At 43.0% G+C, this 21,723-nt stretch overlaps 1 protein-coding gene across 18 annotated transcripts in view; it reads right to left on the bottom strand.

The window, feature by feature from the left end:
• Window positions 1–21,723, bottom strand: part of STX8 (syntaxin 8) — a 210,774-nt gene that overhangs the window by 146,462 nt on the left and 42,589 nt on the right. For 17 of the 18 annotated variants that reach the window (XM_086358932.1, XM_086358935.1, XM_086358941.1 and 14 more), the window contains 2 exons: window positions 11,941–12,065; window positions 790–882 (listed from right to left, as the gene is read on the bottom strand). In XM_086358932.1, the coding sequence (XP_086215058.1) occupies window positions 790–882; window positions 11,941–12,065 (218 nt within the window). Of the gene's footprint in view, window positions 1–789; window positions 883–11,940; window positions 12,066–13,411; window positions 13,540–21,723 lie in introns of those variants that run through there. The other variant, XM_086358949.1, reaches the window with a different exon arrangement.

Here is a 21,723-nt window from a genome sequence, read left to right as displayed (position 1 = left end):
TTATCTGCCACTGTCCACTAGATGCTGTGCCTCAGATTTCTCACTGGCATCTCTCACTGAATGTGTCCACACTGGACTTAGGACCTCTGCTCCAAACCAGTGACTTCCCGCTCCCCTATTCCCCTGACCAAGACCACTCAGTAAAAGTGCCATCAGTCCCCTGCCTCCGTTCCCTTTTCCCCACATAATCCTACCACTGCATCTTCCATTCCAGCCCCTGTACCCTCAGCCACACACTTTAAGCTCCAGAGCCTGCCAGGTAGGCTCCTAACTTAATGCTTCATCTCTCCCAAGCCATCTTGCTTGTGGGTCTGAAAACTGACCTTTCTCTAGCCAGGTTCATCACATCAAGCCCTGAAATAAAAAAGCTTCACGTACGACTTTTTTGTCCCCCAGCCTGATATTTATGATGGAAGAGGAGCCAACTCTCTGGGTGTGCAGAGGACATGTCCCTGTAGGCTCCATGTGCCCCTGCGTCCTCGAAAAGCACTGAGCCACCTCACCCCGTGACCACAGGAGGAGGGCCCAGGGGATAACTCAATTACAGAACACAGCACTTTTCAAAGCAGCTTCAAAAACTGGAGATTTTTTATTAAGTTTCTTAACCTAGTGTTTAGTAACTACAATCTAAATCGGCTGCAGACCACCCTCAATCGCATTAAACTATAATAATCCATAGACGTTAAACTACTTTCGGTGCTCTGTAATATCAGAGTCATCTAACAAACAGTCAAGCCTTCAGCACTAGTACTCAGTGGCAAATCTGATCAATGTCGGACACGTCCTTACCGTTTTGCTCATCCAGTTCGTTCCCAATTTCCTGCCCCATTTGTTTCTGGCGACTTATGATTGAGGAAAGGGCATCGAGGCCTGCGTCCTGTTCTGAAAGAAAAAGTAAGGCAGTTAACTCACTAAAAACCTAAGGAAAACAATTTCGGTCCAGAAACAGACCCAGGCATGGAACACAATTCAATACATGATCAAAGTAACATTTGAAATCAGTCAGAAAAAAAGAGAAAATAGTTAACAGTATTGGAACAAAATAAAGAAAAAAGTTAAATACCTACACTTCAGAACTTAAATGAAAATAATTTCCAGATGAATTAAATTTTAAATATTATAAATGAGTAAGATTTGACTACATAAATGTTTATACTTTCTGATAATAAAGAGCATGTAGAAATCAATAAGACAATCTTCCTTTTTTTTTTTAAATGGGCAAAGGATATAGACAGGGAATGCACAGAAGAATAAAAAAGAAAAAGACATAAAAGTTCCAACATCACTACTAATTTTTTAAAGATATCAAAGAATAGTGAAGCTTTTTTCTGACTTATCAGATTTGTAAGCATTAAAAAGATTGCTAACACCCCGGGTTAAGTAAAGTGCAAAGAAGCTCCTAAGTACTAAGTCATGGGGGGATAGCTAATATATCTTTCTAGAGAGTGAACTGTGCTAACTTCCATATCTACCAATTCTGTGTCTAGGAATGTACGCAGTAAAACATTGGATGGTATGCAATGATGTATTGGGTTGGCCAAAAAGTTAATTCTGGTTTTTCTATAAGATGGCACAGAAAAACCCAAGTAAACTTTTTTGCCAATCCAATCGATACAAGGCTATTCCTTGAAATACTGCTTCCTCTGCTGCTTTTCAACTTAATGCTTCTTAGCTCCAAGTTCTCCCTTATTTTGATTGCTCTGAGAAAATGGATCCGGGTCCTTTAAATAATTTTTCCTTCACCAGCTTTGTCAGTGGAGGAAACTGCGGAAACACTGCAGGAGCAAACGAATTTTCCTTCCTGGCTCCAGCCTGCCCTCCGGACAGGCTTCTGGGTGCTGACAGTTCCTTCAGTGTGCAGTGACCAGCAGCACCCCAAGGCAAGCAACTTCTCCCAACACACCCCCTCCTGGGGCATGAACTTCCAAAAGAAGTTCACGATAACATTATTAAGTAAAAAAAAAAGTAGAATACAAAACAATATATACAATAGTAAAAGAATATTTTTGCTTTTAAAAAACACGTTATTTTTGGGGATCTTCCTGGCGGTCCAGTAAGACTCTGTGCTTCCACTTCAAGGGCCATGGGTTTGATCCCTGCTTGGAGAACTAAGATCCTGCACGCCACATCGTGTGGCCAAAAAAAATCTTGTTGTAATGTGTTATTTTTCTGGATTTTAAGATTTTCAAAGAGAAAAGCACTTAAGTTACTCAAGATCTTTAAAGTTTGTTTTTCTTAACTCTAGGCAGCCTCCATCCCTGTACTTTTTTCCTCTGCCCGCAGGTGCACTGGAAAGAACTCTCCAAGGCCGAGTCGAACGACTCTTTCCACCGAGCACTCTGCCATTCGCAGCTTCACTTGTTGGGGTTTTTAAAACGTCTGTTTCACATGATGGCCCATCTATAAAAGCAGAAATCACAAAGGTCCTTCTGCCCAAGATCACATTAACATTTCCTTGCATAGTTTTTCCTAGGTTTTCTTCTAGATTTTTTTTTTTTTTATGGAATTAAACCATTACACTTAACTTGTTAATTCATCTGGAATTTATTTAAACTAATGGTGTGGGGTAAGGACCCCTTAGTAACATTTTTTGACACGATGTGCTCTTTTTTTAACCATACAAATGACCTGCTATCTCTAGGGATCATTCCATGGGACCATTTTATAGCAAAATCACTTTATAATGAGGTCCTTTTGGTCTTCAGTAACAACCTCTTGGATGGACTCCAAGAAAAATCTATCATCAACCTAGTGCTGCTATAGGATGACCGATGTTACTGGAAAACTCTAAATGCATCTCCCAAATAATCTATATATACAACTGAGGGTCAAGTGTCAGTATGAATTAAAAGGTAAAACAATATATAAGAAGAAAACAGGAGATTCCTCTATGATCTTCAATTAGGAAAAAAGAAAAAATTATCAAAGCCCTGGAGCTGCTTTACCTAGCAGAGACACAGATTATGAATGAAAAATACCTACATTACACTCTTTTCACTTAACCTCGACTCATTACCTGCCTCAACCACCTAAAGGTTATCTTGCTAATGAGAAACAGAAAAAGGGCTAAAAATTCTGCTCCACTCAAATCATTTCTATAAGAACCTAGTACTTCCTCTCGATGTTTAAGTGCTACAGCACAGTTTCATCCCATAATTCAGAAACACAGAAGGCCCAGATAACAGAGATGCTATGCATGTAGTAATAATGACTGTGATGACCTGAGCTTCTGCAAGTCTTAAAGCAGCATTTCTTAAACGGAGGTGGTACAGTCATCTTAGACACAAGGAAAATAAATGCTGCTATTTTCAAAAATATCAACAATTATCAAGACCCATGCAGAGAGTTAATCTAGAACCCCACAAACTATTATGATATCATAATAACAGTTCATTACTATACTCTGCTCTACCCAATGTACAGCCCAAGGCTTTATATCACAACAGATCATCTGTAACACACCACACTCTATTAATCATAATTCAATGTTGCTGCTGCTAAGTCGCTTCAGTCGTGTCTGACTCTGTGTGACCCCATAGACGGCAGCCCACCAGGCTCCCCCGTCCCTGGGATTCTCCAGGAAAGAACACTGGAGCGGGTTGCCATTTCCTTCTCCAGTGCGTGAAAGTGAAAAGTGCAAGTGAAGTCGCTCAGTTGTGTCCAACTCTTAGCGACCCCATGGACTGGCAGCCCACCAGGCTCCTCCGTCCATGGGATTTTCCAGGCAAGAGTGCTGGAGTGGGGTGCCATTAATTTTAAAAAATGTAACGACCTCTGTGCTATACAGAATAATTACCCCCTGAAGATGTCCACCTCCTAATTCCAGGAACCTGTGAATATATGACCTTACAGGGCAAAGAAACTTTGCAGGTGTGATTAAAGTTAAGGGATTTGAGATGGGAGATTATTCTGGATTATCCAAGTGGACCCAAAGTAATCACATGAGTCCTTAAAAACAGAATCTTTCCCAGCTGTGGACAGAGAGAGCTATGAGGAGGGGTCAGAGAGATGCAACGTGCTGGCACTGAAGACAAAGAAGGGGTCCATGAGCCAAGGGATGTGGGTAGCGTCAGGAAGCTGGAAAAGGCAAGGGAATGAATTCTTCCCTGGAGCCTCAAGAGAACCCAGCCCTGCCAGCACCTTGATCTGTACTGAACTTCTAAGCTACAGAACTGTAAGATGATAAATCTGTATTTTAAGTCATCAGTTCAGTTTAGTCACTCAGTCATGTCCGGCTCTTTGCAACCTCATGGACTGCAGCACGCCAGGCTTCCCTGTCCATCACCAACTCCCGGAGCTTGCTCAAACTCCTGTCCATCGAGCTGGTGATGCCATCCAACCATCTCATCTTCTGTCATCCCCTTCTCCTCCCACCTTCAGTTTTCCCAACATCAGGGTCTTTTCCAATGAGTCAGTTCTTCACATCATGGGGCCAAAGTATTGGAGTTTAAGCTTCAGCATCAGTTCTTCCAATGAATATTCAGGACTGATTTCTTTTAGGATTGACTGGTTGGATCTCCTTGCAGCCAAAGGGACTCTCAAGAGTCTTCTCCAACACCACAGTTCAAAAGCATCAATTCTTTGGTGCCCAGCTTTCTTTACAGTCCAACTCTCACATCCATTCATGACTATTGAAAAAACCATAGCTTTGACTAGACAGACCTTTGTTGGCAAAGTTATGTCTTTGCTTTTTAGCATGCTGACTAGGTTGGTTAAGTCATCAAGTTTGTGCTAATTTATTATAGCAGCAACAGAAAATTAATACAATCATTTTTTAAAAAATCCCTTCAGAATGGTTAGGTGTTTGAACACTTCCTGTCTTAAGACATGCAGAAAACCCATCTTCTAACTAAATGTCATATAATTGTGGGAGGATGATCTGGTGGCTGCAGATTAAAAATAAAGGGAAGGTCATCATAATGTACTGCTGCCAAAAATGACAGACATGACTCTGATCAAACCACTAAATCTAACTACCAATTTACAGAAAATATGCAGGACAGAGGAATACATTAAACAGTAGATGGGGAAACAAATAGCAAGTCTAGATGGTGGGAAACTACAGGGCAAAAGCCCTTGTTTTGTCAACAAACTGTGAAGAAAAAGAGTTGGCAAACGCATATATTGATTAAAGAAACTTAGGGGACATATCAATTAGTTGCAATGTACAGACTATATTCAGATCTTGAACTGAACAACCTAAAAGAAAAAAAACCATTGGACAATCAGAGAAATCTGAACATCAAACAATCTGACTGGATTATTTGATTATATTAAGGAATAAAGCTATGACAAACCTAGACAGTGTATTAAAAAGGAGAGACATCACTTTGCTGATAAAGACCCGTCTAGTCAAAGCTATGGTTTTTCCAGTAGTTATGTACAGATGTAACAGTTGGACCATAAAGAAGGCTTTCAAACCGTGGTGCTGAAGAAGACTCCCAAGAGTCCCCTGTACATCAAGGAGACCACACCAGTCAATTTTAAAGGAAATCAACCCAGAATATTCACTGGAAGAACTGATGCTGAAGCTGAAGATACAATACCTGGGCCACCTGATGCGAACAGCTGACTCACTGGAAAAGACCCTGATGCTGGGAAAGACTTAGGGCAGGAGGAAACAGGGCGACAGAGGATGAGATGGTTGGATAGCATCACCGATTCAATGCATATGAACTTGGGCAAACTCCAGGAGATAGTGAGGGACAGGGAAGCCAGGCATATTGCAGTTTATGGGGTTGCAAAGAGTCCAATACAATTTAGTGCCTGGACAACAAGAATCTTTTACAAACGTGCTTTAGAGATATATTCTGGAATATTCACCAATGAAATGGTATAATGTCTACGATTTGCTTCAGAGATAATCACGGGGATGGGAAGGTGGGTAGGCGTATAGATGAAACAAGATGGGCTATGAGTTGATAACTGCTGAAACAACCGCTGGGTCGGACGGAGTCAGCAGCCTACTCTCTCACTGTCATATGTTTCAAACTGTCAACAGCAAAAAGTTACCAACATTTTAGCAAGCAAACAAAACCAAGGAACATTCTTAAGAACGGCAATCTCAGGCCCCTTGACTGAGCACATGGCAAGAGCCGCGAGGCCTGAGGCTGTGTCTTTTCCTAAGGTTTTGCCCCATTTCTGAGCCCAACTGGTGGAACAGATCAAGTATTTGATCAATGTGTTTAAACCAAGGAATGACCACAGAGGGCCCTCTAGATCTGTTGAAGAAATAAAGATAGTCTCTGCTACATATATATGGAGTGACTTCTGGTCAACATTAGCCAGCCCTCTGAGTTTAGGTAGCAGAAAAAGTAGCTGAGGCTGTGTTGTCCAGTGCCCAGAGAGGAGCGATGGAAACTCCCACATCTGACATACAGGAACTTTCCCTGGAGAAGGGGAAATAAGGAACGAATGAGCAGAAGATGAGGTCAAGCTGGGTAAAGTTAATCACTACATTGGAAAGACTCTTAGAGCAAGTTCTAAGAACAGATGTTTTTGTTTTAAGATTTTAGGGGAAGGAATCTTGGTCTAGGTGGCAGCTGTAAGAAAGGGTATCTTGAAAGAGAGCTGTCTGTGATGTTAAGAATCCACGGGTTCAAAGATGAGCCACTCGGATGACGCCAAGGTACACCACAGCCCTGCCAGTCACTTTCCCCACCACTATTTCAACGGAAATACTTACAAGACCTAAAAACACAAAAACCCATAACTAATCCACAGTCTTCTGCTAGAATCTAGAAACAACGTCTATAGACTATGGTAAAGGAGAGTTGGAGCTAATTAAAAGCCCCAGCAACAAAGACCTCCTGGGGAGAGGCTAAGTGATACACCTTCTTCCAGGTCCACCATCCACCATCTGACTCAGAGACAAAGGTCTTTACCGACCAAAAAGGCAGTTTCCCTTGTTTTATCTCAGGGATTTGGGGGCGATGGGCATGGGGTAGGGGTGCTGTGCCACGTAACTTGAGGGGTCTTAGTTCCCCAACCAGGGATGAACTTGGACCCTGGCAGTGAAAGCACTGAGCCCTGACCTCTGGACCACCAGGAATGATCCGGTTACTAACTGGATCACCTCACCCATCTTCTGCCAAATGCCCATTTGTGCTTCAAATTATAGCATAGGAAGCATAGAAACTGAGGCCGTCTAACTGGCAGTAAGGAGGCTTAGCCTCCAGATCAGGAAAGGAAGGCATTCATTGCCTTGAGTCTAAGCTCCACCAGAAACCTGTTATTTTAGGATGATTTTCCAAGTGTTTTCTAAAGGTCAACGCAAGTACAAAAAGGCTAACAGATGCCACAGGCAAAGTTAGAAATGACCCTTCGTGGTTCTGTAGTGCAGGACCTAGCCAGGAAGCATGGCCATGGCAATCTCAGCACACATACCACCAAGGTTCTTGAGGCAGAGAAAAGAGTAATGAGGGTTTCATGTAAAGAGAACTTCTGTTTTTGCATTCATCCTTGAAAAGGCAGCTTGCCCGGAAAGCAAGGAAGGATAGAGCGTTTCAAAACACAAAGGGAAGAGCAGAAAACCATTCAGACCTGTAGTAAGTGCCCCTCCCCTCCATCCCTTCACTCCCCAGCCCCACCCCATAAACCCCAAAGGCCAGCCGGCTTCCAGAGGGTAGGCATATTAGCGAGGATGCTCTCAGTGTGGGAGACTTAACACAAACACTTACATGCTGCATCCTCTCACACCCAGCCCACAGCGATCTCTGAATGAGGCACCTTGTCAGTGGCAGAGATACTTCTCTTGACCGAAAACAGCTTTTCTTGGCAAAAAAAAAAAAAAAAGCAACAATGCCCAGAAATTTCATGAGTATTAGCTATCAAGACATTCCTTTCAGGAACCATGAATCCCGAAAAGTAAATCACTGCAAATGAACAGCTGGGCTACGTGCAAGGGTGCACTGTTCTCAGCTTCTTCACTTTGCTTCAGACACGATAACGGGTGAGATACCATGGAATTAAAGTGATTCAGGAGGACCAGGACTTCATGTGCTAGATACTTTCACTGTGAAAAAGGAGTTCAAAATAGAGTTAGACTTCTGCTTCTGGACAAGAGGGGCTGACAGGGAGCAGATTTACTTCTGGCCCCAAACAAAGAGAAAACAAAACAATACACAAAACCACAGGCAAAATATACAAAACAACAGTTTCAAGATGCAGATGTCAGGAAATAAAGGGCGGTGATCCCTGAGATCTGGGAGACAAATGAGATGAGCTCTCAGTCCCAGATCATTGGCTTGAGAGTCCCAGGCCATGGCATGGGGAAGGTGGATCTCAGGTGGCGCCCAGCAGCCTTCCCAGATTGAGGAGAATCCAAAAAAAGAAAAAGAGGTCAAGGTGGCTCAAGTATGTAGGGCACAGTACATAGAAAGCAGAGGGCTGTGCAGGGAGAAAATGGGAGATTTGCATGGGATCCACCCTGAGACTTCAGGCAAGTGTTGATCAGGACATGTGTGTGAGGAAATTGACTGAGGCCGGGGGAAGAACCACCTGAAAACCTTAGAGGGAATAACCCTCTGAGTTCACAGGAACTGGACATAAGACATAACCAATCAAAAGAGGCAACTCCTAATCCCCACTCACCAGGTCACCACATAATTCACAGAGAGTACACAAAATCGTTCTGGCACAGAAGTGAGGGAAATAACCTCTGGCCTGGAGTCTGCAAACATTTTCTACAAAGGGCCAGACGGCAAATATTTTGGGCTTTGTGGTTCGTCTGATCTCTGTTGCAGCTGCCCCAACCCTGTTTTCGTCATAGGAAAGCATCCGTCAGTAATACATAAATGAATGAGCATGGTTGTGCTCCCATAAAACTTTATTTATGAACACTACACTTTTGAGTATTACACAGTCTTGTGTTTTTTTTTTTTTAAACAAGTCACGAAATATTCTTTTTGGGGCTCCTTTCAATCATTTAAAAATGGAAAAACCATTTTTAGCTTGCAGACCATACAAAACCAGGTGGTGGGCCAGATGTGGTCCACAGGCCATGGTTTGCTAACCCATGCCCTAAAATAAACACTTCTCTGGTCCACCTGACAAAGCAAGACCTGAATAACTGCATCCCAGGAGAAGGAAAAAAGAAAATCTCAAGAATATTTTTAGAAAGAAATATCTAGTAACCAAACCAAGAAAAACTCACATCTGGCTTTCAAATGAATTATTTTCTCCATAAGATTAGAAACAAGGCAAGAATGTCTGCTCTCATCATTCCTACACTGTACTGGAGGTGGTAGCAAGTGTAATAAGGCAAGAAAGAAAAATAAAAGGCATCCCGATTGAAATAAAGACATAAAGCTACAGCAATTAAAAGACAAAGACAAGGTAGATCAAAAATTCAACTACATGTGGCCTCAAAGAACCTCACTTTAAATATAAAGAAACCTCACTTTAAATATGGATTAAAAGCAAATGAATGGAGAAAGATAAACCACAATAATAGTCATCAAAAGAAACCAGGAGTTGCTACATTAATTTCAGATAGAGTAGACTTCAAAGCAAGTAATCAAGGGTAAAAAAGGGTATTACATAATAAGGGGGTCAATTCTCCAAGACAACACAGCAATCCTTAATGTGTACGCACCTAACACCGAGCATCACACTACATGAAGCAAAAAAAAAAAAAAAAAAAAACCTGTTAAAATGCAAGGAGAAACAGATAAAGCCAGTGAAAAAGCTGGCTGAAAACTCAACGTTCAAAAAACTAAGATCATGGCATCTGGTCCCATCGCTTCCTGACAAATAGATGGGGAAACAATGGAAACAGCAACAGACTTTATTTTCTTGGGCTCCAAAATCACTGCCGATGGTGACTGCAGCCATGAAATTAAAAGATGCTTGCTCCTTGAAAGAAAAGCTACAACCAACCTAGACAGCATATTAAAAAGCAGAGACATTACTTTGCCAACAAAGGTCCATCTAGTCAAAGCTATGGTTTTTCCAGTAGTCATATATGGATGTGAGAGTTGGGCCATAAAGAAAGCTGAGTGCTGAAGAATTGATGCTTTTGAACTGGTGTTGGAGAAGACTCTTGAGAGACCCTTGGATAGCAAGGAAATCAAACCAGTCAATCCTAAAGGAAATCAGTTCTGAATATTCATTGTAAGAACTGATGCTGAAATTCCAATAATCTGGCCACCTGATGCAAAGAGCTGACTCACTGGAAAAGACTCTGATGCTGGGAAAGATTGAGGGCAGGAGGAGACAGGGGTGACAGAGGATGAGATGGCTGGATGGAATCACCGACTCAATGGACATGAGTCTGAGCCAGCTCCGGGAGTTGGTGATGGACAGGGAAGCCTGGCATGCTGCAGTCCATGGGGTCGCAAAGAGTTGGACACAACTGAGTGACTGAACCTACTATCATAGTTGGAGACTTCTAGCCTCCTCTCAGAAATGGACAGATCTGGCAAAGAGTTAAACTCAACACCAGATTTATCCCTAAGTAGTTCATGTTTTTTTGGTCTCTTATTAACAGCATTTATACATTCCTACTCTTGGCTGTGGCTAGTATATAAAAATACAAATGATTTTTGTATACTGATCTTGGATCACACAATCTTGCTAAACTCACTAATTAATAGTTTTGCGGTAGACTCTGTAGGATTTTCTATACAAATGGTCAATGCCATCTGTGGATAAAAAGGTTTTACCTTTTTTTTTTTTTTAAGAGACGTTTTTTACAGCAGTTTTAAATACACAGCAAAATTGAGAGGAGGGTACAAAGAGTTTCCATATAGCCCTTTCCCCACACATACGTCAGAGCAAAACATACGTCAACATGTAAATGTACATGCAGACTGTTGTTAATTTATACAAGGGATTACTACTCTGTGATGTAAGAGAACAAAATACTGACCCATGGAACAATGTGGATGAATCTTAAGATAATTACCCTGAGATAAAGAAGCCAGACCACCCCACCCCTGAACTCGCAAAGAGCTCATATTGTATGAGTCCATTTATACAGAATTAGAGAAAACAGAAATGATTTTATAGCAACACAAAGCAGATCAGCAGCTGTCTGGGTATGTGGGGAGGACAACAGTAAGAATTACCAACAGAAATGAAGAAAACTATCAGGAGTAATGATTATGCTTATTATCTGGATTGTAGAGATGGTTTCAAAGGTGTATGTATATGTCAAAGCTTAATGAATCATACACTTCATATATGTGCTATTTATGATGTCAACTAGACCTACATAAAGCTGTGTTTCAATCAGGAGAATTAGCAGGAGTAACATCTGCAACGCTGACATCAAAAAATGTCTATCACACATATTAAGTAAAAAAAAGCTGTAGAAATATCTATATTATGATCTCACTTATGCAAAACATACATGTGCTTATATTGAATATACAGTATACATGCATGTATGTACAAAAAAAAGCCTGAGGAAATATATATTGTTAATCTGTTTACAGTTTGAGATCAGAGGAACAATACAGAAAAAGCTTTTCATTTTATATATCCCTATATTGTTTGAACATTGTATAACAATCATGCATTACTTCTGAAATTAACAGAAGAAATTAGCAGGTTTAAAAGCCAGCTGGGTAAGATGAACCTGAAGGTAAAAGCCAAACTAACTTTTATACAAAAAAAAAAAAAATGGAGCCTTTTCTTTGGAGAATGAGTCCTAATCATGGAGAGGAGGAAGAGGCCCATGCCTCGAGTCACCTGGGATAACCAGACCCTGAGCTGCACTCTGTCCCTCTCCCAGGAGAGAATCCCTACTTCCACCAGCTACCTGGATGGATGACAGCATCTGTCTAATCCCCAGGTACCCTGAGGCACAGAACCGCCAAGAACTCTCAAAGACCAACCGTTTTCCCTCCGATTTTCAATGGGTATTGGGAACATCTGAGGCTAAGGTAAAAAAACCCGACCAGGTTTCTGAGCCCACACCCTTTGGGTATTTAGTACCTTGGATAATTTTCTGCTGCTGTTGCCGGATTTCATCAAAACCCAAGCCTCTGGTCTCCTCCGGCTCCTCCAAGAGCCAAGGGTTGGGTGCTCCTCGCTTGGCCCCTCCAGTCATCAGGCTGGACCTAAGAACAAGATTGAATGCGTTACATAGCTCAAAAAATCCAGCTCGGCCGCAAATCGCTCCCACAGGGGCAGAGGGGGCCAGCCTCGCATGCTTTGAAAATTCATTTCGACCGCAATTTATTGCATCCTTGGTTTATGCCAGCAACTGTGTTCAGGGCTGGAAGAGATACGAGGATGAATAAGGCCCGAGCCTGGTCCCCAGGAGAATTACAGCTTGTGAAGGAGACTGTGGCGACACTTAATACTCTTACTAATCCTCCATGATATATTTGAGTCAATAATCATAAGTGAGGGTCTTAAATTTCAGAAACTCAAGGCCAAATGGAAGTGTCCTTTCCATTGAGACAAAGTTTGTCTCACGGGCTAGGTGGCACCAAAGGCACAAATATTATTTCTCAAGAAGATATAATGTTGCTGTGACGGCTGATAGCATAAAAAATGACCACTGAATTCCTTATTAGAGGGAATCTGGCTACTCACAGAGAGAAACACATGTAGGTTTCAAAACCAATTCAATGAATACAACCGAGCATTTATAACACAAATTCTGAATTATCCGTCTTAATCTTGACTCCCTCTCGTAACCCACATGGCCCCTGGGATATTATGTATGAACTGCTGCAAACACGAGTGCCAAAAACCAGGATGGTGGGTCAGAGGTGAATAAAGTGAACTTGAAAGTGCATTTATCAGCACGCTCTTCCTTTCAGTTAGTATGCTGCACCCGAGTGGTCAGCAGACTCCTTGAAAGTCAATGCTGGAATGTCCCCGCTGTAGCCCTTGCCACACATAGAGCATAATTTTAAAAATTCTCATGGGGGAAAAATATAAGAAAATTGTCTTTGTACTCTCAAAAGACAGAAAATTTGAATCAGAGCCTTCAGTAGTTAAAATATACTTTTAAAATACCTATCAGAGGGGCTTCCTTGGTGGCTCAGTGGTAAAGAATCTGCCTGCTACAGCAGGAGACACGGGTTTGATTCCTGACCCGGGAAGATCCCACAGACCTGAGGGGGCAACTAAGCCTGGACGCTACAAGCACTGAGCCTGTGCTCTAAGAGAGCCTAGAGCTGCGACTCCTGAAGCCCGAGCACCCTAGAGCCGGTGCTCCACAACAAAAGCAGCCACTGCAGTTGAGAAGCCCACACGCTGGAACTAGAGAGTGGTCGCCCCCACTCTCTGCAACTCGAGAAAGCTCTTGACGCAACGATGACCCAGCACAACCAAAAACAAATAAATAAAATTAGGTTCTAGAAAAAAATTTTTTTAACCTATTGGAGAATAAAAGTACAACACGGGCACAATTTAATATTAATATCAAACACACATCAACCACCAGACATACAAGAAAGATTTCCCAGGGCTAAATTCAGTCCTGCAGAAGTCCTAAACGCTGGAAGAACTGTTTTGATCTCACTTTCACATAGTTCAATATAAAAGCAGCAGTAAACTACAGTTTCCCTAAGTGGTAATTAGTCCCTAATGCCTTCTTTCTGAGCTGATTCCAAACTTTTGGTTCAGTTTTTCGAGGCTGAACGATCACTTTCTCCCTCTTCCCCTCCCCTTTGCCCTCTCCCTTGTGTGTCTGTACTTTGCTGATGCCTTAAATCTGTTGGGAAATTCAACGAAGGATGGATGTGACTTTACTAACAAGAGCAGGTAAAATTGCAGGTGCCGCTGCGGGCAGGAGACTTGATTTTCTTTTCATTATCAGGTGCTAAAACCTAACATTTAGGATAGATGCCTATTAGTACTGTTCTGGGTAAGAAAGAAAGTCTATGAAAAATCTTAAGATATAAATCTTAGAGTTTAAGGAGTTTACAATCAAATGGAAAAGAGAAACTGACCACACGTGAAGGAACTCTTAAATGAAATAAGAGAACAGCCAGCCCTGCATCCCTGGGCAATGCCAATAACCTCTTCAGCCTGGTTTTCTCAGCCACAAGACAAGGAAACCAAGTGGGTCAGTGGTTTTCAGCCCCCGCCCCAGCCCCACTCTGGAGAGGCACGCCACCCTCATTAACGGTGGGTTGGCAGGTGAGCGGGAAAGACTCACGTTGGAGGCGGAGGCAGGTATTCTTCATAATCCTGCAGAAGATGTCTTTATATCTTTGGAAATCACTGAATTCGAAGACCTTTAAGATCCTTTCAGTTTTAATGGAAGTCTTTCAGTTTTAATGGAAGTTTTTCTCATTATAGCTAAATTCCACAAAGAACAGAGAAAAAAAGACAAATTCCCCACAAAGCCCATTCTCCTCTGCCCCATTCTTCCCAATTTCAGTTCAAGACGACCACAGAATCATCGGCTCAGGCCCAAACCCTCGAATCAACTTTGACTCTCTGGTGCCTCACAGCATTGAGTCCATTAGCAAATCCTTCAAAACATACCTAAAATCCACCCGCTTCTCCTCTGCTCCACTGCTTCTGCCCCTGGCACTCCTGCCTTCTGCGTCTGCTCCCACCCTCCACAATCTACTCCCCACCAGCTGCCAGAGCCACCACCATACAGATAATGTTTCTTCTGCCACAGCCTCTCGGTGCCTTCCCATCACCCTTAGCGTAAAATGCAACATCTTTAACCCATGACGTTCACTTCTTTGTTGTTTCTAGAACACACTGAGCACACTCCTACCTCAGGGCCTTTGCACCTGCTACCTCCCCTCCCCCATGGCTAAGGCTCTGGTCACCCGTGATGGTCACGTGGCCCTGTTCCCTGCTCATTCTACTCTGCTCCAATGTCATGTCCTCAGAGAAGCTGCCCCAACTGCTCCCTCTAAAACAGTACCCCTCCCTGTAACTTCTGGGCTCTCCTCCTCCTCAGCCTGCCTCGTTTCTCTTTACAGCACTGAAACAGCCAGCAATTGTATGCTACACACTTATTTTCCTGTCTCCCACTCCACACTGTAAGCTCCAGAGAGTAGCGACTGTCTTATTCATCACTATATCCTCAATGCCTGGCAGAATAGACACTAGGGAAAAACAAACCAAAAAAAAAAAAAAAAGTTGAATGAGTTAATTTATTCAGCAAAACCCACAACTGAATGAATGAAATCAGTAAGAAGAGAAGCTAGGCAAGTGTAACCTAACACAGTGGCTCTGTGTGCTGTCATTTCAATGGCATTTCACAAACATGATCTCATTCGACTCGTTGAACAAGCCTGTGTGTAAGTCAGAGCAGGTATTACTGACAAGAAAAATCAAGGTAGAGAGACATCAAGTCACTTCCTGAAGGCCACATGCTTCACGGCAGAGCTAAAGTTCAACCACATCTTCTGACTCCAAATCCAAAGCCCTTTCTTTCTACCATCTCAGCGAAGGTTTCACGATGGGCAAGGAGACCCCAAACAGGTAAGGTTGAGTTTTATGAGGAAGACATGGAAACACACCCCAGGAAAGGATAACAACATGAATAAACGATTTCTCAGCAGAAAACATGTGCCATTGACATGCCCAGGATAAAAGTGGGGAGGGGGTGAGATACGGAGGAAGGGGGGCCTGGGTCTAGTAGACTTGCTTCCAAGATAGGCAGCCAGAGTGAGCCTCTATGTCTTCCAGCCTCACACTTCCACAATCTTGTGATCTCAGCTTTCCACTGGCTGTTCCTCATCCTATAAATCCTCAGGCCTTCTTTCCTGTTCACAGCCAGACTTCCTTCAAGAATGGCCGGTGCTCATCAGCTCTGCTTCCTGACCCTCAGGATTCACTCTTCAGCCCAGGATCCGCCTCCACCTCCGGGGCTCTGCTAAGACTCTTCTCACCCGTAACCTCCTTGCTGACAAAGCCTCTCCGTTTTCACTTCATTCGTCCTCCAGGCCTCACTGGCCACTGGTCACTGCTGACCTTCTTCCCTTACCCAAGAAAGCCCTCTTCCCTTGGCTCCTTTCACACCCCTCTCTCCCACAGCATGTCCTCTAACTTGCAGGTACCTCTCCTTCCATCTGCCCTTTAAATAGTGGTGTGCCTCAGGGATTCTATTTAGATCTTCTCTTCTGGCTGTGGAGAAGGCAATGGCACCCCACTCCAGTACTCTTGCCTGGAAAATCCCATGGACGGAGGAGCCTGGTGGGTTGCAGTCCATGGGGTCGCAAAGAGTCGGACACAACTGAGCGACTTCACTTTCACGCATTGGAGAAGGAAATGGCAACCCACTCCAGTGTTCTTGCCTGGAGAATCCCAGGGACAGGGGAGCCTGGTGAGCTGCTGTCTGTGGGGTCGCACAGAGTTGGACATGACTGAAGTGACTTAGCAGGAGCAGCTTCTGGCTATATTGTCTCTCTCTGGGCTGTGTTATCTGTTCCTGTGGTTTCGGGCTGTAAGGACAGACACTAATAGTGCTTAGACCATGTTTCTACACCAACACAAATGCAATAAGTCATGGTTCTCTCCATTCATCATGGTGATGGATTCTTACCTGGGGGCCCCCTGCCCTAGCAGGACACAATCAGAATCTGGGGGTAGGGAAGGAATGGCACATAAATAGTTCAAAGCAAAAAAAAAAAAAAAAAAACCCACATATCAAAATCCAGGCAAGGCAGGTCCCTCAACTGTTCATCCTTTCAAATTTCTCCGTACCCACAACATCTCCCTACCAGCTCGCTCTCTCTGCATTTACGGCTTTTCCTTTAGGAATCTCCAGCTGAGAACTCCACTCCAAACTCAACACACCCAAAGTCAAATCCACTCCTTTCACCTATAAGCAGTTTCTTCTTCCATGCTCTCTACTCAGCAGCATCGCTGCATTCCCGAGTCATCTGGACCGTTTTTCCTTTCTTCCCACCCCTGGCCACGTTTCATCAACGCCCAAGGCCTCTGCAGGAGGTGGCCCTCAAGTCCACGCCCTGTGTCCATCCATGCTGCTGCTGCCTCAGCTCAGAAAAGCATCTCTCCCGTAGAAGATGCTCATGGCCTCTGACTGGCCCCCTTGCTCCCAGTCACCCCCATTCAAATCATCTTACACTCTGCTGCCACAACGATCTTTCTAAAACAGATTTCTCCTATTTTTTATTTTTGGCTGCACCACTTAGCATGTGGGATCTTAGTTCCCCAAGCAAGGATCAAACCAGTGCCCCCTGCATTGGAAGTGTGCAGTCTTAACCACTGGACCGCCAAAAGAAGTCCCAAGATCTCGCCTGTTTTAAAACTATCACTGCTTCCTAGAAGCTACAGGTTAAGTTTAAGCTTTACAATATGGCCCCAGTGATATATCGGCTATGTCACCTCCCCAAACCCCCTTCCACACCTATGGACTGCTCACCAGGTCTCCAGACAAAGGCAGAAACTTCCACACTCTCATATTTTTGTATGAGTCTGGAGGGTCCCCGCCCCCACCCCTTTGTCCATCTGGCAAAATTCTATTCATCCCCTAAGGCTCAACTCAAATGTCACTTCTGCTGTTTAGTCTTTCCTGATTCCCATCCTCACCCCCCTCTTCCCTTGAATCAATCACTCCAGGGTGCTCCCATGGCACCTCATGCAAAACCTCCGACGTGGCATTTATCAAGCAGGATTGTAGTTAGTTATTTACTCATCTGTCTCCCTTCCTAAATTATAAACTCTGGAAGGAAAGAGGCCACATGACCGTCATGTTTCTATCCCCAGGACCAGAAAGACAGTTCCTCTGAGTATGCTGGAGAAGAAGCATTCAGAATCTGTTTGTGAAACAGAACTAGGAAACCCACTGAGCTCTTTAAGCAACGGAGACAAAAAGAGAGGGGTATTTAACATTTATCTTGAGAGAAAAAAAAAAGAAGAAGAAGAAAGCAAAAGGAAACAACTGCTACCTGCCTTCAAGAGTTTAGCAGCAGAAACAGATGCTGTTCAAGCAGATGGAGGGAATTTTAACTTGAAAGGGAATTCTGTCACTAAGACACCTTGTAGCTCAAACTCCTTCTTGGAAGGACAATGAAGGAGTGTTTCTCCTTTGAAAAGTAAGTTATAGAAAGAAAACGCTGGGACTTCCCCGGTGGTCCAGGGGCTGAGACTCCACCCTTCCCGTGCAGGAGGCCCAGGTTAGATCCCTGGGCAGGGAACTAGATCCCACGTGACACAGCTAAGAGCGGGCACAGCCAAATAAATAAATATTTTTTTAAAAAAGAAAGGAAATGCTAACTACCATGCTCCCCCGATTAGGACTGAAATGTTTTTTAAAAATAAATCCATCATTTTTATTCTATAGTCTTTCAAGATGGAGCTTATTTAATAAATGGAACATGTCAAATAAATGCCACATTACTAAATACATTAGATATCTGTCTTAAAAAAGATTTTACCAAAAGGTTTCATAGTCCCTTCTGACACTATAAAAATATTTCATTTTTCTCCCCAAAAGTGAACGATGCATCTTATTAAGTTAATATGCGGGAGGTGCAGATGATCCACATTTTTCTGCTGACACATGTTGCTGAAGCTCGTCAGAGTTCACAAGGAGGATTTTCTTATCAACCAAATGGAGCATTGAAAAACCAGTGAATTTCAAGAAGCACCTTTTCCTAGCATTTCCAAAAGATATCAAAGTAACTACATAAAATGTTTGTTTTGTCTGGAAAAAAACAGTGTTTGAGTATTCACAGACCACAGAGAGGTTCGCAGTCAGGACCAGAGATGGTACGTCTAGGGTGTCAGCGAGCTGAATTGAACCTGCAGAGCTTTGTAACTAGACTTGCCTGTAGGTGTGAAAATGCTACTGTGGTATGAAAAGGCAATTCCTTCCTCAAAGCTTTTTCAGTTAGTTTCTTTCCGTGAATATAAAGATGTACAGAAGCTCAAATTTCAATCAGAAATAGTTTCTCTGGCATAAATTCTTTGGAGGCAAAAATCTGGCAGCAATACCCAGGCTGGCTTACACCGAGGAAGGGCCACAGTCAGGGAGGTAGACCAGAAGGCTAGGGCAATGTAGGCAGAAGGGGATGGCAGTCAGGATGAGGGGAGTGGCAGAATGGGACAGCGGGGATGGGACAATTCACCCAGTCATTCCAAGGAAAGCTCCACAAGTGCTGCTGAGTAGAATGACTACAGAGGATCAAGATTTCCAAACTGGGTGACTTGGAGAATCGACACAACTTGGAGATATGTTTCATTTCCTTTTGGGATTTTCTCAAGTTGCAACGTAACTCCCAATAACAACCCCAAAGTAAAACTGTCCCGTCACAATCATGAGCTGTGGATCCATGGCTGCTGTTGCTGTTTAGTGGCTAAGTCGGGTTTGACTTAGCCCGCCAGGCTCCTCTGTCCATGGGGTTTCCCAGGCAAGAATACTGCCGTGGGTTGCCATTTTCTTCTCCAGGGGGTCTTCCTGGCAGATTCTTTACCACTGGGGAAGCCCAGCTTAAACGACAGCTCAGCAATTAAACAGAGTCCTAGTTCCTCCTCAAGGGATACACAGAACTACAATCTGACACATACCTATGAGCTCTTCAGCAGAAACCAAGACACCCCACCCAAGTGGAAGATGGTGACTACATGCTGACCATAAGTACACAGACCCCATGCTGGTGGAAACTAGCAGGCTGATGATTAAGATAATCGAATATCACCCTGTTACTGTAATACTAAGTGATCAGAAGAAAGTCCACAAGCTACTCATAGCCCCTATTTGCCAGACAGCTTACTTCTTTAGGTCTGGTACTCTGTCCAGTTCTTTCTGTATCATCTACCTATTCATCCATCCATCCATTCCTCCCACACACAAATACTGAGGCCCTTCTATGTGCCAGTATGAATCTAGGGGCTTGGCAGAGAACGAGAGACCTGACCTCAGAGAGCTGGCATTCCAGGGAGAAGAAATGCCTAACACTATGACTTCTGAAAAGTAAATACTCATTTTTCTTTTTGGTTAAATTGAATAATTTTATTCAATTAGTTTAAACTAATTAGTATTAGTTCAGAACAATAAGAACTCAAGAAAAAATAGCTTACACATCATCCAAGGAAAGTCTCACCGCAGAACCTGAAGATCTACTGCAATCAAACAATTTGCTACTTTTAAACCACTCTGTTTTCCCCTATTCACTGTTGGCCAAGTATACCAATAAGAAGCTTTAATATTATAATTTAAAATTTAATAAAACAGTTGGCTAACTTGGTGGCTCAGACAGTAAAAAAAAAAAATCCACCTGCAATGCAGGAGATGCGAGTTCCATCCCTGGGTCGCAAAGATTCCCTGGAGAAGGGAATGGCAACCCGCTCCAGTATTCTTGCCTGGAGAATTCCAGGGACAGAGGAGCCTGGTGGGTTACAGTTCACAGAGTTGCAAAGGGTTGGACATAACTGAGCAACAAAGAGTTTATAGAAGAACACAAATGGAGGGTCGAAAAGGCCATCAGAAATCATTTTGGCCTCTTTTCTCAATTTGAAATGAGAAATTCTTGAGTCATCCAGGCAATCTAAAATCAAGCAAATAAAACCAAAGGGAACAATTCTTTTGTCTTAAGTGTGAATATCATGGTACCTGAAAAGCAGGAGGAGGACAGGAAGGGATAACACATAAAACCTAAGAATTCTAAGTGTAAGAGGAATGAGCTGCTCTGTCAAATGTTTGGTGGCTGAGCGCCATCTGCTGGTGAGAAATTGAAGTTCAACTACAAAATGAAAAGCAATCCAATGATTACCATGTGTTATAAGCAGCTCCTTGCCTTATAACACAACGCAGTCTTGAAAGTATGTTTAGAAACAGAAAAAGGGAAAGTCAGCAATATGTTGAATATGGTTTTCCTTCATTTTCCTAATGTTTTGAGTGTAGAGATTTCATACTTCTTTCATTTGACTTACTCTTCTGTGGCCTTTTAAAATACTATTTATAAATAGCATTTTAAATTTGTTTTCACTTGGTATTTCTTTGCTGTCTGGCTTTCAAGACTTTCCGAGGAGAGGAACTACCAGGTTGCTGCTGCCAGCTTGTGGGCAGACTACACTGTACCACAACCACACGGTAGTAACTGGGCACCTTCACTGACCTGAGCAACACGGGGCTGCAACGTCTTAAGATTTACTTAGATCTCAGGGTCTCTGGGTTGACTCCCTTGATCAACCATCCAAATCAATGCTAATGGTAATGAAGGATTATCTATTTGGCTAACAGGGGTTTTCCTTTCCTAACCCAAGGAGAAAAAAAAAAATAATTGGACTAAGTGACTACAGAGATGCCTTCAAGTGATAATCAGTCTTACAAGTACACACCTACCTGAAAAAGCTCAAAGGACTACACTGTCAAGCTTGAGACAATTTTAAGATAAAAAGAGTGCTACTGAAACATCCTACTTCGCAAGTTTCACATTAGGACTTCCCTGGTACCATGGTTAAGAATCCACCTGCCAAAGCAGAGGACACAGGTTCAGTCCTTGGTCTGGGAAGATCTCACATGCTGCAGGGCAAGTAGGCCTGTGCACCACAGCTACTGAGCCCATGCCCTGCACCAGGAGAAAGCACTGTAAGAAGAAGCCCACACGCTGCATCTAGCCAGTACCCCCACTCCCTGCAACTCGTGAAAGCCTTCATGGTAATGAAGACCCAGCACAGCCAAAAATAAGTATAAGTTTAAAAAATGAAGTCTGTAAAAAAAAAAAAAAAAAAAGCTCCAAGACATATAAAAATTATCAATGTAAATACCCTCTGACCTTCTAAGAACTTAACTAGAGATTAAGGCTTTCACACGATGAAACC

Source organism: Bos grunniens, chromosome 19 (genome assembly GCF_055505025.1).
Source record: "Bos grunniens cultivar Pamir isolate PY7600 chromosome 19, Bosgru_T2T1.0, whole genome shotgun sequence".
Taxonomy (NCBI): Eukaryota; Metazoa; Chordata; class Mammalia; order Artiodactyla; family Bovidae; genus Bos; species Bos grunniens.
Note: the sequence above shows the minus strand (reverse complement) of the source record. Positions and strands in the feature narration are given on the sequence as shown.